At 47.7% G+C, this 15,615-nt stretch overlaps 2 protein-coding genes across 7 annotated transcripts in view; one reads left to right on the top strand and one right to left on the bottom strand.

Annotated features, from left to right (window-relative positions):
• The window catches only part of LOC131573294 (BLOC-1-related complex subunit 5-like), a 65,355-nt gene extending 55,229 nt beyond the window's left edge, over positions 1–10,126 (top strand). The window contains exons 4-5 of one of the 3 annotated variants that reach the window (XR_009276171.1): positions 5,644–6,988; positions 9,571–9,670. Coding sequence is in view for 1 of the 3 variants with exons in the window: in XM_058827104.1 (XP_058683087.1) it covers positions 5,644–5,867; positions 9,571–9,664 (318 nt within the window). In the remaining 2 variants the exon portion in view is untranslated. Of the gene's footprint in view, positions 1–5,643; positions 8,885–9,570 lie in introns of all 3 variants that reach the window. The other 2 variants (XR_009276170.1, XM_058827104.1) reach the window with 2 other exon arrangements.
• A 171-nt stretch (positions 10,127–10,297) lies between these two features.
• The window catches only part of LOC131592631 (dual specificity protein phosphatase 16-like), a 65,053-nt gene continuing 59,735 nt past the window's right edge, over positions 10,298–15,615 (bottom strand). For all 4 annotated transcript variants that reach the window (XM_058864250.1, XM_058864251.1, XM_058864252.1 and 1 more), the window contains exon 8: positions 10,298–15,511. In XM_058864250.1, coding sequence (XP_058720233.1) covers positions 14,347–15,511 — 1,165 coding nt within the window. In that variant the 3' untranslated portion in view covers positions 10,298–14,346. The remainder of the gene's footprint in view (positions 15,512–15,615) is intronic.

Raw genomic sequence — 15,615 nt, 5'->3', positions numbered from 1 at the left:
ATCTACTGTAGAACTGAGGGACTAAGCATGGATTTCATGTAGGTCTTTAGGAGTAAGGGCCTTGATGTATCTATTAATATTGCTATATTTCAGTTCCAGAGCCAGTTAAAATAGTTACTCTTCATTCTCTAACTTGACTGTGATCTGTGCAATGCTTAGATAGAATAGCCCTTAGCGATTGTTTACAGCAATGACAGATCACAGAGGGAGCAAGAGGAATATTTTGGCAATGAATTTGATCTCAGATGTGATAAGGAAAACCTAAACACAAACGACAGTTGTTTGCCTGGCAGTGGGGCAGAGGAAGAGTACAGCTCCATGAGAGCTGTACTCATGGCTGAAGCTGAAGAGAAGGGCGTGAGATCTATGGCTGGGTATCTCTCTCTGTACCCTGGCACAGACGCTGCCCAGTCAGTTTATCACTTACCAGTGTGTGCTGAGTGGGAGAAACAGAGGATGTTCCCAGCATCAGGAAGTCAGCGCAATCTGTAGTGCTGACTTTGCGTGACATTATCAAAGAGAGAGGGGAAGAGAAAAAAAGCCATTCATTGAGCACATTTGTTTTCAGGCAGTACAGAAAGAGGAGCTGTCTTCAGTTTTAAGTGTGTTGATGGAAAAGTATTTTCACACCAGCACGTCGTGACTAATACTCCATGCAGTCATGTTCCCGCCTGCCACTTTCTGATGTGGTTTGTGTGCAGCTGTGGAAAGATGTTCATTTAACCCCAGTCAAGCACCTGACAATGTGAAGGAAAGGCTGTTTGTGCTCAGAGTGCTGTTCTAGCAAAAGAACTTTCTGAAATAAGGGTTACACCTTAAGAGCTCGGTATTTTGGAGGGGCAGCCGTAGGGGATGGGAGCAGAGAGGAAATTGTTGGGACAGAAGGACACAGGACAAATGCATGTCTGGCTGAGCTCTTGAAGGCTGTTACTAAATGTGGGGGGAAACAAAAACATCTTCTTGCCTTACTGGCATTTTAGGAGGGACTGGAGAAGCTGGGAATGTCCAAACATCTTCTTATGAAATGCATTTGTTTTGTTATGAATGTCAGCAGTGCCTCTCTAGAACTTTGATTCCAAGTTTAATGAACTTCTGATTGCATTCACATGTTCTGCAACCAGGGAAAATGTGTCTAGCTATAGTTTTTAATCTCTCAGTCATTGAGCTAACAAGATGTTACCTTTGTTTCTGAGAGCTTAGGACACTCACGTGTCCATGACAGGGGTACTATAAAACAATGCCAAGTAAGAAGTGTATCTATATATATGTGTGTATATATGTATATGTATGAGCACTGGTTGGTTTTCAGTGTGGTCTCTTGAAAAGAGTTGGGCATTGGCCAGTGCTGACCTCAGTCTTTTTGTGGGCTAAATTAATGTCTTTATTCTGCTTGGCAGTGTGGGCCAAGAAGAATTTTTAAATGAATGCAAGAATTTATGGTGTGCAAGATGTCTAACAGTATTCTCAGTTGTTTTTGTGTTTCATCAGTGTGGTGTTACAAATGGGCCTGTGTAATGCAGAGGGGACTCAGGGCTGACAATGTGAATGGTGTAGTAGGAGGGGCTGTGCTGGGGCCCTTTTAAGTGAGGAAATATCTATCTTGCAGTGTCGTTGGAAGTAATTATTAATCTTTTTTCATTTGACAAAAGAAAAGCCCAGTAGATATCATTTCATGTTTAAATGTGAAGCTGATGCATAAATTAGTGACCTGATTATGATAATCCATAGAGGAGGCATGAGCTTTGAAACAGAAACACACAAATTCTGAATGTCACTGGCTGTACAAAAAAATTATGTCATGCTGGGGGGTGAGTTTTAGGCTTGTCCATTTACATGATCCTATGCTTGTGAAAGAAAAACTGAAGAAACTCCTGTACCCTTTTTGATGTAGGAAGGGGAGAAAGATCCTGTCTTTTACTCTGGGCATGTCCAGCCTCAGGTTTGCTGCTTTGACAGGAGGAATGATTTTTGGAAAGAAATAACATATGTATTAGGAGCTCACACCCCTTCATTAAGAATACATCTTTTTTTCTCAACTCCAGATGGGGCAGAACCTCTTGCTTTGATGAAAATTAGGACTCTGACATCACACGCTGGCTCCTGCCCTTTGCTTTGTTCTGTTGCTTCTTAACATGCTTCAAGTCCAGTCTTTTAATTCTCCAGAAACTTTTCTGTACCACTAAGCTGGGGATGTTTGTAGCTTACTGAGTGGTGATGTTTGAAGGACAGATTAGTGATGGTGAGGTTGTCAGGGACTGGTGACTATGCCACTTCACATCTGTCATATCTGATGGGTTCAGGGCAATAGGGAGTTGTCTTCAGCTCTGGTGGCCTGGCATAGAAAGCTTGAAGCAACCAGAGCAGACACAATGACTCGAATAAACACTCTCAGATGGTTATAGGACAGTGAAGAACTACTGGCTCTGGGGTGTCTTGATGGGCTTCCCAGAGAGCTTCACAGTCTGGGATGGGCAAGAAGGCTGAGACTTGAATATTTTCCAGATAAGAATGTGGCAGGGCTGCAGGATGCGGGAGTCGATGGAAGCTCTTCAGAGAAGGCAGATTCACTCATTGACCCTTGAGGGTGTCTTGGACTGCCTTGGCTGTGGGCGAGGGACCAGATTCTACCTCAGGTCCTCTTTTCCGAATGCTTTTGTTGATACTGTATGATGTATGAAATTAAGTAGATAGGAATAAGGTGGATTCTTATGTGTGTTCCCTGATCATTATGGATTCTTGCAGGCCAGTATTAGTCTCTGTGGTAGGCAAATCGGGCTGACTCTCAGAATCTGAAGGCCCCATCTGAGTGCCAGAGGAATTGGACTGCATGCCAGGAGAGGTAAAAGCACAAGGTCTGGCTCTGGAGGAGCTCACTTGGAAGGGGAGGAGGCAGAAAGGATGTAAGTGTGTACTTAGGCCTGCTTCAAGGAAAGCTGAGAGAGACATTGGCATTTATCTACTGGAATTAACATGTAGTTGCCTTTTTTTTTTTTTTCTCTTTTTTTTTTTTTTTTTAATAGTTAAAAAGACCAGGTTCAGACTGAGTGAAAATTGACCTTTCCTCAGTTGCTCTACTTCAGTTCTCCCTGTTGTGTCTTGGGCTATGCAGCTGCTGTGGCCTCCCTTAGCAGGCAAGCTTGGATGGTAGGTGTAAGGAAACCATTGGGAACACTCACTTCCACCCTTTCTCTTTCTTGTGAGGCAGCTTTTTTTATGGCTGCTATGAATAATGTCCAAAAGTAGCAAAGTCCTTGGAGGCCACTCTGCATTTCTTCTTCCTATTGCAGGCCAGCATCAGCTTCTCCCCTCGTTCCCCACCAGTAAGTGGATGTTACTCATTCTTACACAAGGAGCCTAGAAATCAGCAGATGGAAATTATTGGAATGGAGAGAAAGAGGGGCCTTGGCCCCTTTTGTTTGAAAGCTTGGTGGGTGCCAGCTTTGCTTCTTTCACAGTGCTGTGAGGCCATGTGAAGAACCTGCCAGTGGAGGAGAACTTCAAAAGCAGAGGTTTCTGCCTGGGTCCCCATGCTGCTCTGTTTAATGAGCCGTGCTGGCTTTTGGCAGGTTTCCCACTGACTGCCCCTCCAGGCCACTGTCTCTCATTAGGTAGGATGTTTTTAGGCAGTGGATTGAACTTACTGGTTGGTGGTGGTCTGCTTTTTACACACTCCTCTCTACAGAGCTAGTGCCAAGCTACTAAATTATTAAGCAAGAGTTTTAATAGAAACCCCTCTGTAGGCTTAAATTGTTTCCACTCTATTTAGAGTTTCCTGCTCTGCTGGTTTTTATTTTGTCCCATGCATGAAGGCATGGAGGAGGGAATTCAGAGGAAAGCAAATAGGAAGAATTCAGCCTGAGAACAGTAGAAAGTGCAGGCAAAATAAAACGTCTACTGGTACCGTATGCAATTCTGATGGAAGTGATGGGGGGAAAAACTGCCCCCTAATCCCCATGACAGTTCAGCGGAGACTTGTGTGTTTGTTTTCAATGCTGTTTGCAACTTAGGTTTGTCAATAAAATATTTTCTTGCCTGACTATTTTTGACTTGACGTCCTCCCCAGGGCTTGAAAGGGTTTGTCAGCACATACAGCTACAGCAGTTTATGCCCAGTGTCCAACCCTGCTGCCACCCGTGGGATGGCAGAGTTCTCTCTGCTGGGCCCTCCCTCCTCAGTGGGGCCTTCCAGTGTTGTACCATTTCCATCCAGTCCTCCCTTGCTGCAGGCTCTCTCCTGCAGACCCATAGCACTGGACATGGGGTCAGGATTGCACTTGCCTGTTTCGTGCTGTATAAGTCAGGTCAGGTCAGCACCTTGTGTTTTCTTAGCACTGCACTAATAAGTTCTCCCTCGTTCTCACTCACCCTTCTCCCTGGTGACAGGTATGGTCACTGTCCTCCACCAGACAGGTTGACTGTCACACTATTCAGGAGAGGGATATTGTTTGAACCTGTGCTTCTTGGCAGACCAGGAGTTTTCAGCATCGATTCCCTGAGGCTGCTTCATCATGAGCAGTGACCTCCTTCCTCTGGGAGCAATTAGAAAGGGAAAGCTTTGGGAAAACAATGTAAGAGGTGGCAGTGGGCTAAAACTGCTCAGTGTGTGTCCACTGCTGCCCTTCACTCCCAGCCACTGTGGGCTTGTGCTGAGTCTCAAGCCAGGGGACTGCTTTCCACAAAGACATCCCAGTTGGAAGAGCCAGTGCACTGGAGTCACTGGGGTTGTTAAGTACAGTTACAGTGAGCCAAAGCAACCAAGCTTCCAGTGAACCCTTGAGGTCTTGAAACATGTGGTAGATATCTTAGGATATGTAAAACAGCTTACACAGTCTTGACTGGGCTTGTGTGTCAGGTACTGGCAGCTAGTGGCTGAATGCTGCCTGGAGATTGCAGGTCTGTCTGAACAGAAAAATGGGCTGTGAATTATAACGGCTGCCTTCATCACTCAATGGCAGGAACAGCCCTGCAGTTCCTGTCATTGTCATCATGTATGAGCCATGTTTGGGTACTGACTGTGTTTAATTGCACAGCTAATTTACTTAATGTCTCTCCTGGGGTCACTTATAACACTCTTATTTTTGGATTTCAGGGAAACTGGGGACACTAGCAATCCACTGTGATTCTCTCAAGGCTGGAGTTTTCCTGATGATGATGGTAGTAACAGCTGTTCATGTTAACAGGCTTAGTTGCAGAGTAACCTGGCTAAACTGAGAAAAATCAGCACTGGCAACTGTGGTAGAGCTTAACACTTGCAAATGAATGTTCTCCGGTGAAAATATTGTTCAGGTGTAGGCAGAGGCCATGAGTTCCCTGGGTTTGGATAACTTGGAGGATGTGTGTGGGTATATTGGGAAATCCCTGGCAGTACCTGTTGGCTTTCCTGCAAATGAAGAATTTTCTGATCAGGTATTTAGGTATTTGGGTGGAGAATTGAGGTCATCATATGTTCTCCCTGGTATACAACTATGAGTCATCCCATTCCATGACAAACTGGTTATGTACCTTCCGAGGAGCTCCTTTGTAGCTGCCTGTTACTTCCTGTTAGTGGAGCATCCAAGGTGGTTGCTTTCGGGAAGGACGGTGTGCTGAAAGGACTGCAGCAACAGCTGGCCTAATGAGCCTTGCTCTGCTTGTTTTTACACAGATGGACCTCTCTGTGGAAACTCTTTACAGCCTCATGCAGGAGCGCCAGAAGAAGTACGCCAAGTATGCGGAGCAGATCCAGAAGGTCAACGAGATGTCTGCCATCCTGCGCCGTATCCAGATGGGCATCGACCAGACGGTGCCGCTGATGGAGCGACTGAACAGCCTCCTGCCAGAGGGGGAGCGGCTGGAGCCCTTCTCCATGAAACCCGACCGGGAGCTGAGGTCGTAGCGCTCTGGCAGTTCCCCCTCCTCACCTTCCACGCTCCATGTTCGGCACGGATGCGTTTCCAGCAGGTTGCATTGGCAGGTGTTTGGAGTGGGCAGCACTGCTGCTGGACTCTCTGCCAGGGCAGCGGAGGGAGAACAGCGTTAGCTGCCAGAGCTGCACAGTCAGGAATCCAGGAGCTCCCCAAAGGAGATGATTTACCATTCTCTCATCTCCCTCCTCTTGCCCTCCTGTCTCCTTTGCCACAACAGCGCCTGTGCAGACACATTTGTTTCACTGCTGTGACTAGTTGTGGTTTACAGAGGAGGAATTTCCTTTCATGTGATTTATTTTTTTTACTAAAAAATTTCAATGGGATATGGGGTATGATAAACCCTCTAACATGTTTTTTGTGCCACTGGGGTTTAGACACTTAAGATGGCTGGAAGGTATTTCTGAGATCCCCTGGCCTTGGAAATATGTGTGTTTTATAGGTGAAAGTGTGGGAGCCAGGAACTGGCTTATTAAAATCTGGCCATTATCATAATTAACATGGTTTGCATGGCAGGGTTTTTGGCATGTCCTTGAGGCTTCTGTTTCTGTGGGCTCACTAATTTATGAGGCTGTAAAGGAGTAACTGTTCTAGATATGTATGCTGTTGATGTAAAGCAAACCTTAGTATTCCTCTCCCCCTTGCCCTGGCAATGTCCCCATGCCCCAGCTGGTGGCACTCTGACAGGCACCGATACCAACCTGCACACTTTGCATCCCAAAGTTGGACACAAGGTGTCTTTTTTTATTGGGACACTCCAGTTACCTTGGTGCTGTCCTTTTTTACCAGTGGGGTGCAGCTGCTTCTTCAAGTGTGTGAGGCTGGAGGGGAGTGACACAAGAAGTCCTTTGGCTCTTTCTGTTGGTTTAGCTACCCTTGTGCCGGGAGCTGGTGGTGGCACACTGCTGAATGACTGAAACCATGGGGCCCTTCTCAGCCACCTGCTCCAAAGGCAGTGAGATGTTCTTGCCTCCTCCCAGGCAAACCAAGGCCGAAGAACCCATGAACCCCAAGGGCTATTGTGTCAGGAGTGCAGTTCCAGCAGCGAGGACAGTCAGGGACAACCAGCTTCCAGTACAGCACAAGGTGGGGTCACTTGCCAAAGGCAACTTGCTTCAGTATGTCTTAGTACTTAAGAGCATTTATTAAGCAAAAGGTTGTCTCTAAACATCTGGAAGTAAGAGTGCTGTAGGTTTTTGATTGTAATAATTATTGCCTGGTGGCAAGAAGCAACAGTCTGTTCTCTTGTTGCATTCCCAAAGGCCAGCATGAATTTTTGTCATGCAGACTGCAGCCAACTTAGATGTGCGTCAGAACCACTGTGGTGGTTGGATCCCAGGGCCTGCTGAACACTATCTAGAAGAGTCCTGTAGTAATGAAGCCCCCTGGAATGTCCTGGGAAGTGGGACTGACTGCTTTAGGGAGGGAAGGGAACTCAGCATGAGGGTTTTTAGCAAAGGCAGCAGGTCTCCTTGCCTGCTGCTCTCACCCCAGAGGTTTGACACAGTTGTATGTACACAGACATATGCTGTGTGTTGCCCAGCATAAAACATCAAAATTCCATCCTTGTTAAAGGTTCCTGCCATGTTTTACACTTAGATTGTTAAAAGCTTACATGAGACTTAACCCAGGAAAAGCTGTTTGTCATGGCCATGCCCTTGTGGGTCCTCATTGTCCATCATGGAATAATGTATCTCTGCCTCCCACCATCAGACACACAAGAATACTGAGCTGCTTTAAATAGTAGCTGCAGCCATTTTTGTCCTCCTTGTCCAGATGCTGCTGTCTGGATGTTTTAAATATGCAACATTCAGCTGTCTGCCAGATGGGATCTCATGAGTGTCCCACACCCTGGTGTGCTGGAAGCCTGTGCCACTGGGAAGATTCTGATACTGGATCTCAAGGCAGATGCTCTCTCCTGTAAGATACTTTTCTGAGGCTTGTAGACATTTGGCCTCAGGCCATTCCGTATCAGATCAAAGCACTGCTCCCTGCAGTGCTAATGAGGGCAAAGGACTAGTATTCCCAACTGAAGGCTGCCAGGAGCAAGTGCTGCAAATCAGTTCCTTCCTCATTTCCCAGAAAACACCAAGCTGTTGGGCTGAGAATGGGAGAAAGTTTGTTCTTAGGAACACTGGTCTTTAAGCTTGTGCCTGTGCTGCTGGGCCTCACAGACAGAACTTCTTGAACAGCAAGGGCGGGTTGTGGAAGGCATAATATCTGAACTAGAAAGAAATAAGAGCTGAAATATGAAGGCCAACCGTTTTCAATGCTCACATATCATCACCTTCATTCCACAGGTGATAGTCTCTTGCATGGGTACTGTAAGAAGCATGCACCCTCTAACTGCCCTTGAATGACAGTTTACAGTTTTATTTAAAACATTGTCACTGCCTTCAGGAACTGTAAATCTTTGGCCCTCTTGCTGAGGGTGAGACGTGTCCTGCCACATCTTCTCGAGCTGCTGTTTGTTGCTTGGCTGGTCCTTGTGGCTTTGCTCCACATGCTGCTTTCAGCTTCAGCTCAGATGCAAGTGATGCTCAGGGTAAGATTGATGCTTCCCTCCCATGCTGTTTAGCAGGAGCTTGGAGATGTGACTGGAATCACCTTTCCACTTATGAATTTCTTCTTCCAAGCCAAATGCTCTTGGGGGAGGCCTCAGGTATCTTTTGCAAATGTACCAGCTGTTGCTTCTAGCACAAATTTAGTGCTTTGAACAGGGAATAATTTAGCATGCTCTCCTGAAACCAGACACTGCTGCCCTTCTCTGTTTTCTGGGTGGTGCGTGGTCTGGGGGTAGAGCCTAAGCTTCTTGATATGTGATCCTGTGAAAAGCTGGGGAGCAGGACGAGTCACTGGGGCTGTGGTTCCTCTCTGGCCTGAGCTGCTCTGGCACTTCCCCAGACTCTGCTGTTGCAACTCCCCCGTTGTGCTGCCACTGGTGCTGCTTGTGTCTCACACTCTGCTGCCCATGCAGAGCAGGTTTGCTTTGTTATTTCTGTTGTTTGTGTCACTGAATGCATTGACAGGGTGCTTAAGTGCCAGGCTACCTGCTGGGCAATTCCTGTGAAGATCTGCTGAAGGGGACAGAAGAGTCTGTGTGGTTCTTGGGTTTTTTTAGTATATGTATTTTAAATTAAATATATTTAAATATACTTAAATATTTAAAGTGTGTTTTCCCCTCCTCCAAGCTTTTACACAGAGAGAATAGAAATACACGTTTTCACAGGCCCATTGGTTGCATGAGCCAGCCCCTCTCTCAGACTGTGTGCCAGTAGTTTCCCAAGGTACTGCTAGAACGGCCCTCGGTTCCCAAGCTGCCAGAGGGTATTTTGATTGCCAGCCTTGTGGGTGAGCACTCCATAGTTTATGGCTGGTTACCCAGTTCAGCTTCCTACATACTCCATGTTCCACAGCTCTAGCATTAAAACCTTTGGTCTGGCTCTTTTCCAAGTGCGTTGTTTCTCCAATTGCCTTACTGCTCATTCTTCATTCCCACTTCCCAACCGCAGTGTCTGGGCAGTGCAAGTGCACCTCAGCTTTATTTGCACCCACTCTGTGCCATGGAGGTGGCTGATTTCTGCTGCCCTGGGGCTGCCTGTCATGGGATTGAGAGGAAACATGTCCCCAGAATGAAAATAAACGCTGGTTGTTTTTTTTCCCCCAAGGCTGTCCCAGTTCTGGTTGGCACTGATGTCCAGTTTGAATACAAGATGTGAGCAGCAATGCTTGGGACTTGGCACTGGGAAAGCGAAATGGTGATGGAACCCTCACCTGCACCGTCGATACTGAATAAAGAGAGGCAAATTTACAGGGTTTCTTTTAGTTTTGTTGCTGTTTTTTTTTAATGGCCTGATCTCCCAGCCTCATTGTTGCCTGTACTGTCACACTTTGGCTTTGTTACAGCAGTGGAGCATGGTGAGAGTCCCTGGAAACAGCAGCTGAAATCCACTCCTCAAAGTGAGCAATCCATTGCAGAAGGACAATGCTCCAGAAGTGTTTGGTAGCATTTTACATGCCAGGAAAGCAGCCCCTTCACAGAGGGGTGGGTGTTGCAGAAGGCAAGAAATAGCTCACTTTCCTTTTCTATTTATGGTGACTCTTTCTAATATTCTTGGAAGTGCAGAATTAGCTGAAGGCTTTACTGCAGAAACACTTCAGTTTGCCTCAGAGCAACCATTTGTAGCTGAGGGCCAAGAAGTTCTTTGCAGGCGGGATTCAAAGGGAAAGTGCTGTTGCCAGGCAAAGCTTATGTACTGTTCTACCTGAATTCTCAGTTGTGGGTTTGTGTGTATAATGCAGTTGTGGTATTGTGCATGTTACACTGTCTAAATGTGCTAGAACTTTTATTGCAGATTAATAACAAATACAGACTAGCTAGGTGTATGGCTGGCTGATTAAGATGTCTGGCTAGGTAAGTTCAGTTGAATTGCAGTGATTTTGGCTTTAAAAAGTAACAGCCTTATTAGGACCCTAGTGCTGTCCCCCTTGTTCTGGGCTTTTCATGCCCTCACTTTCTGGTAGAAGTCAGTCTGTAACTTGTGCTGTGAGTCGCAGTGTATTGATCACCTAGCTGATGAATACAGTTAGTAAAGACAGTAGTTCACCTAATTACCACATTTCTACTGTCTTATCCTCCCCAGCCCCCTCAAAAGCAGGGCTACCTGATCCCTGCTGGGGGGAGGTTTGCTCTATTTTCAGTTAATTTCATTATAGGAATGTCACTGTGATGGTGGTTACATCAGGAGCCCAGTGACCTCAGGGACCTCTTCCTAGAAATGCCAGGCAGTGAAATGGAAAGTGTTGATGACATACATGAGACAGGTTTCAGTTGCCCCTTGGGTTTTGACTGGAGGTGGAGTTAGACTGTCTCTTCCCAGAGCTATCTGGTGGCAGGGCCAGGGATGGATGGAACAGGAGGAGAGCAAGTCTTGCAAAGCAGTCAGGAGGAGTGGTGAAAGCTGAAGTGAATGCTTCAAAAAGACAGAACTTGAAGGAAGAAACAGAGCTACTGCAATCAGAAATAGACTTTGGAATGGGGTGAGCAGCTAAATCTCAGAAGACGGTCATGTCAACCAACCTGTTGTGTAGACAAAGCAGCTGATGATGCCATTGAATTTGCATGATTGTTTTCCTCTCTAAGAGCTGCTACATCTTGTTTGTAGAAATAAGTACAGAAACTCACACAGGTTGGTACTGGTGCTCTGACTGATGGTTCAGTTTCTTTTAGAGAGACTGAAGATTTTACATTTCCCTTTCTGGGACTGTGCTTTGAAATTCTCAAAAGAGAAGGCTTCTGTTACTGCACCTGAGTTTGAAGATGCTGTTACATAAACTCACAGCTTTCCTCTCTAAGGATACAACTGTGACAGCCCTCTTTAATTCTAATCCATGCTATATTTGTGTGGGCCATTCACTGAAGCAGCAGTGGGGGGGTGTGCTCCAGTCTCAGTGAGCAGAACTTGTTCTGAATGCTTCAAGACTGACAGCATCAGTCAAAACAAGTACTTAAAAAAGTAATTAAATTATTCTTCAAATAAGTAGTATGGGAGGAAGGCAAGAAAGAAGCATGGGGGTTCGTTCTGGGTAACTTCAATGATTTGAAGTACTTGCTTCAATAAGACCACCCTAGCTGCCTGAGGAACAGATTACTCACAGCTGGATTATACAGTGGAAGGTTTTAATGCAGACAAGTCCCACTGCTGCACATCAGTGGAGCAGAAGGGGGATCATCAGGGACAGGTAAGAGGCCTAAATGATTACTGTAAATGGTGCTGTAAAATCAACACTGCTTGTGAGAAGTGGTCTAAAGCTGCTCCAGCCCTGTCATGCATGAACATACCGGCAGGGAACGGGGGTGTTCCACGAAGGACAAGGCCCCTGCTCTCCTGGCTGCTGAGGGGAGCAGGTCCTGCTGCAGGTAGAACACTCCACAACTCCTTCCTCAGCCTTCTGTATAAACAGGTACCATTTCTGATTTTATTTCATCCTAACATACAGGTAATGTTCATGACACAACAAGATGAGAAACTCACATCTCTCTGAACCATTTCACCAGCTTGCCATACACCCAACATGCCAAGTATGCCACACACCAAATGCCATACATTATATTCATATTGAACATGTACACATTTTTCCCTCTCACATCCTCCACTGTGCCTGCCAGACTTCTGCAAACCATTTCCAGTATTGTTCAGGGACAGGACTCCAGCTCAGGTATGAGCCAGGGCACCACCCTGTACAGGACATGGGGTTAAGGCTTCCTCCTATGGGAACCTGACCCCTATAAGTACTAAGCCTACACCTTGGATTCATCCAGAACACACTGGGAATCACAAGGAGCCACAAGACCAGATTTCAGTTCCTCAGAAGGCAATCAACCCCAAACATACAAAGAAGGGGAGAGAACACACATGTCTGAAGGAGCACAAAAGAGGAAGAATCTGTTTCTGCCTCCAGGGATTGATACCTGTTAACTCCCATTAACTGGTTTAAGTCAAAGCCACAGGCTTTTCCTGAAATGTGGCCGAGAGGAGCCCTGGTTCAACTGTTTACATAGGCAAATACGCAGCTGAAAATAGTTGTGATGTAATCACTTCCACTGGAGATGTAAACAGAGACAAGTGGCAGCACGTTCAATGAACAGCCAGCACCTGACACAGTGTCCAGGGTGATGTCAGCCTCTCCTGTGCCCAGGCCCTTCGTCCAGCCTCTTGCAGACGCAGCACGAAGAGCCTCTGGGCTCAGTGACTTGGTGCCTCCTCTCTCTGTGCCTTCTGCACTTCTTAGGATCAAGTTAATCAATGCTGTAGCTTTCAGTGCTATTTTCAACAGTCCATTGTAGGAAATGAAAGTCACATCCTAGCCACAAATGAAACAATGACAAAAATCTTCTCCACTTTTCAATATAGTAAAACCTGAGATTTGAGTCACAAACTAGCTAAACTTACAGTAAAAAAAACCCAAACATAACCCAAGCTGCTGACTTGAATTAGGGCTTCAGTTTGCTGCTGACTAATTTTTTTTTTAAAGCTGTTGGCCAGGGTTAATTATTTGTTACTACAGTTTTCAGCTGCCTGCACTGAAATGGGACAAAACAATAGTTTCCCCTCAACACGTGTTCTGAGGGGTGCCACCCCTCTCTGACCATAAACCTCTCATGGGAACATGCCCACGTAGCCCTAGGTGAGCAGCAGCCAAGGTGGGAGGGGAAGCAGCTGGGTTGCTGTCAAAAACATGAGAAGAGCTGTGCTGCATCTCCTGTGAAACCAGGGCTGTGACACCTCCTTGAACTGGAGGTGTCAGCCCTGGGGTGCTGAGGGTGAGAGCATGGTACAGCCTTCAGTGTCTACAGTTCCACCCTGGAACTGCTCAGTTAAAAGTCTACTCCAGCTCATTTTTGCCTTAAAAAACCCCAAACATTTGAATTGTTTTTCAGCAACTGAATTGTTAATGGGCAAGTAAGTTGTGTTGTGGCCACTTGTACCAGCCACTTCTCTTGCATGTAGCTCTACCTATCAACCACTCCTTTATAGCTTAGAAGCCAAAGTAGCTACACCTCTCAGAAGTCAGCTTAATATCAAAAATAAAAATACTGTATCAAAAGACTAGGGGAAACAGTCCTAAATAGGGCTCATTCATCTTTCAAGAATTGCTGCTGAGCCAACTGAAACACTTGTGCGTAGACAGCTTTAAAAAAAAAAAAATCAAATGTGGCCAGTCATTACTTGTTCACATTGTTTATGAACTGACTACCAGCACGTGGCAGCCATAGAAAGCCCTAGTTTATTTTGTGTATTTTTGAGGTACTGGGTTTTTCTTTCTTCTGAAGCAGCTCTCTAGTGAATCACCTAAAACCTATCCATTAGAACAATAGTTACACCAGTATTTACATTTGTCTGAACGGTGTGTTCAGAACAGCCTTGCTGTAACCAGTCCCTGTGGCCTTTGGAATCGTTCCCAGTCTCCTTTTCTTACAGGAAAACGGTCTCCCTCCAGAGGTTGGCTCAGTGTCAGGGCTAAGGTGCACTGGTGAAGACATGGGGCATGGGGAGGGGAGAACAAAACTAGTTCTGACAAGTAGGAGCATGGGTTCCGTGGAACCAGAGAAAGGGTTTGACACCAAGAGAGCTTCCTTGTTAAAAGCCACAGAAAGGATGTGCAGTCCATCACACAGAATTGCTTCCTCTGACAGGGAAAGGTCCGTGTTCTGCCTTTCTCCCGGTGAGGGGAAAAGCCCAGCAGCACACCTGGTCTCCTCGGGCAGACGTCGTGGTCACTTCCCTGCAGTACCAACCTTTCCCGAGCTCACAGCAAAGCCTCTTTTTCTTCCCTCCCTCCACCTTTTTACCCGAAGTTTCAGATTTACATGGACCTCTCACACGCTGGGGGAGCGGCCTGGAAGGGGAAGCATCTCTGCCAGTCACACGCGCCTCCGCCCCTCAGGACACTTCAATGATTTCCATGCTGCCTGAAAAACTCGACTGACTGCCTACTTTGCCCAGTTCCTCTCTGGACCTGTTGTCCGATAGGATGCTCTCCCCGAACTCCATCTGGCAGCTCCTGCGCTTGAACTGCTTCTCGAAGGAGCTCTCCTCGTGCCAGCTGCGTCGGGAGTCGCCGCGGTCGGCCTGGCGGGGCCGGCGGCGCACGGCGCTGGGCTGCTCGCAGCCCGAGGGCAGCTGGCTGCAGCTGTAGGCGGGGAAGGCGGAGCCGCCCCCGAACACCGCCGAGGCCGAGTAGAAATGCGAGGACTCGGCGGCGAAATACCAGCTGTTGGTGAGGGACGAGGGCTGCGGGGCCAGGATGTCCGAGTGCCAGCCCTTGAGGCCCATCCCCACGGCGGACTTGGCCAGGTGCTGCTGGCTGGTGGAGAGCCCGAAGACGAAGTTCGTTCTGTAGGTGTCCTCCACGCTGCCGCTGCGGTGCAGGGGGTACAGGAGGGGCCGAGGCGCGGCCGCGCCGCCGCCGCCCCGGCCCGCGTGTGGCCGTGAGGCCGCGCTGTCCAGCGGCCACGGGCCCGGGGCCTCCTGGGGCCGGACCGCCTCCTCCTTGTCGGGGCTGCTCTCCGGGCTCTGCTCCGACACTTCCTGCACGGGGGAGAACTGGCACAGCTTGCTGCTACCTTCCAGGGCAGCCGCGTGTTTGTAGTACTCCAGCGTGTCCTCGGAGGAGGCGAAGCCCTGCACCGACGCGGTCACGCAGCTGCTGCTCGCTGAGTAGGATACGGATTTTATATCCAAGGAAAAGGAGCGCTTCAGCCGGTTGCTGTCTTCCACCTTGTCCAGGGAGACGTGCAGCCCGTTGATGCCCTGCACCAGCGGGCCGTCCTCCAGCGGGGCCGGGTGCCCGCGGGGGCCGGCGCCGCTGTCCGTGGGCTTGGGCTCCAGCAGCTCCGAGGCGGCGGAGAGGCAGAGCTGGCTGGGAGAGAGGCTGCTCTGCCCCGCCTCCAGCACCTGCTCGCTGCTCTTCTCCAAGTGCAGGAGTTTCAGCTTGCTGATGTGGCCAGGCTGACCGCTCTGGTTCTTGATCTTCTTCTCGAAGTCCAACAGCTGGCCCAGGAAGTTGAAGTTGGGAGAAATGGTTGGCCTCTTTTCTTTCACAAATCTGGAAAGATGGGACAAACAAACCAAGAATTATTTCAGGAGCCTGCTGCTCAGGTGTAAGATAACCCTAAACTGAGTGCTGTGAATGTCTACAGCCTATTCTTA

Source organism: Poecile atricapillus, chromosome Z, assembly GCF_030490865.1.
Source record: "Poecile atricapillus isolate bPoeAtr1 chromosome Z, bPoeAtr1.hap1, whole genome shotgun sequence".
NCBI classification, from domain to species: Eukaryota; Metazoa; Chordata; class Aves; order Passeriformes; family Paridae; genus Poecile; species Poecile atricapillus.
This window is presented reverse-complemented; position numbering and strand designations above follow the sequence as displayed.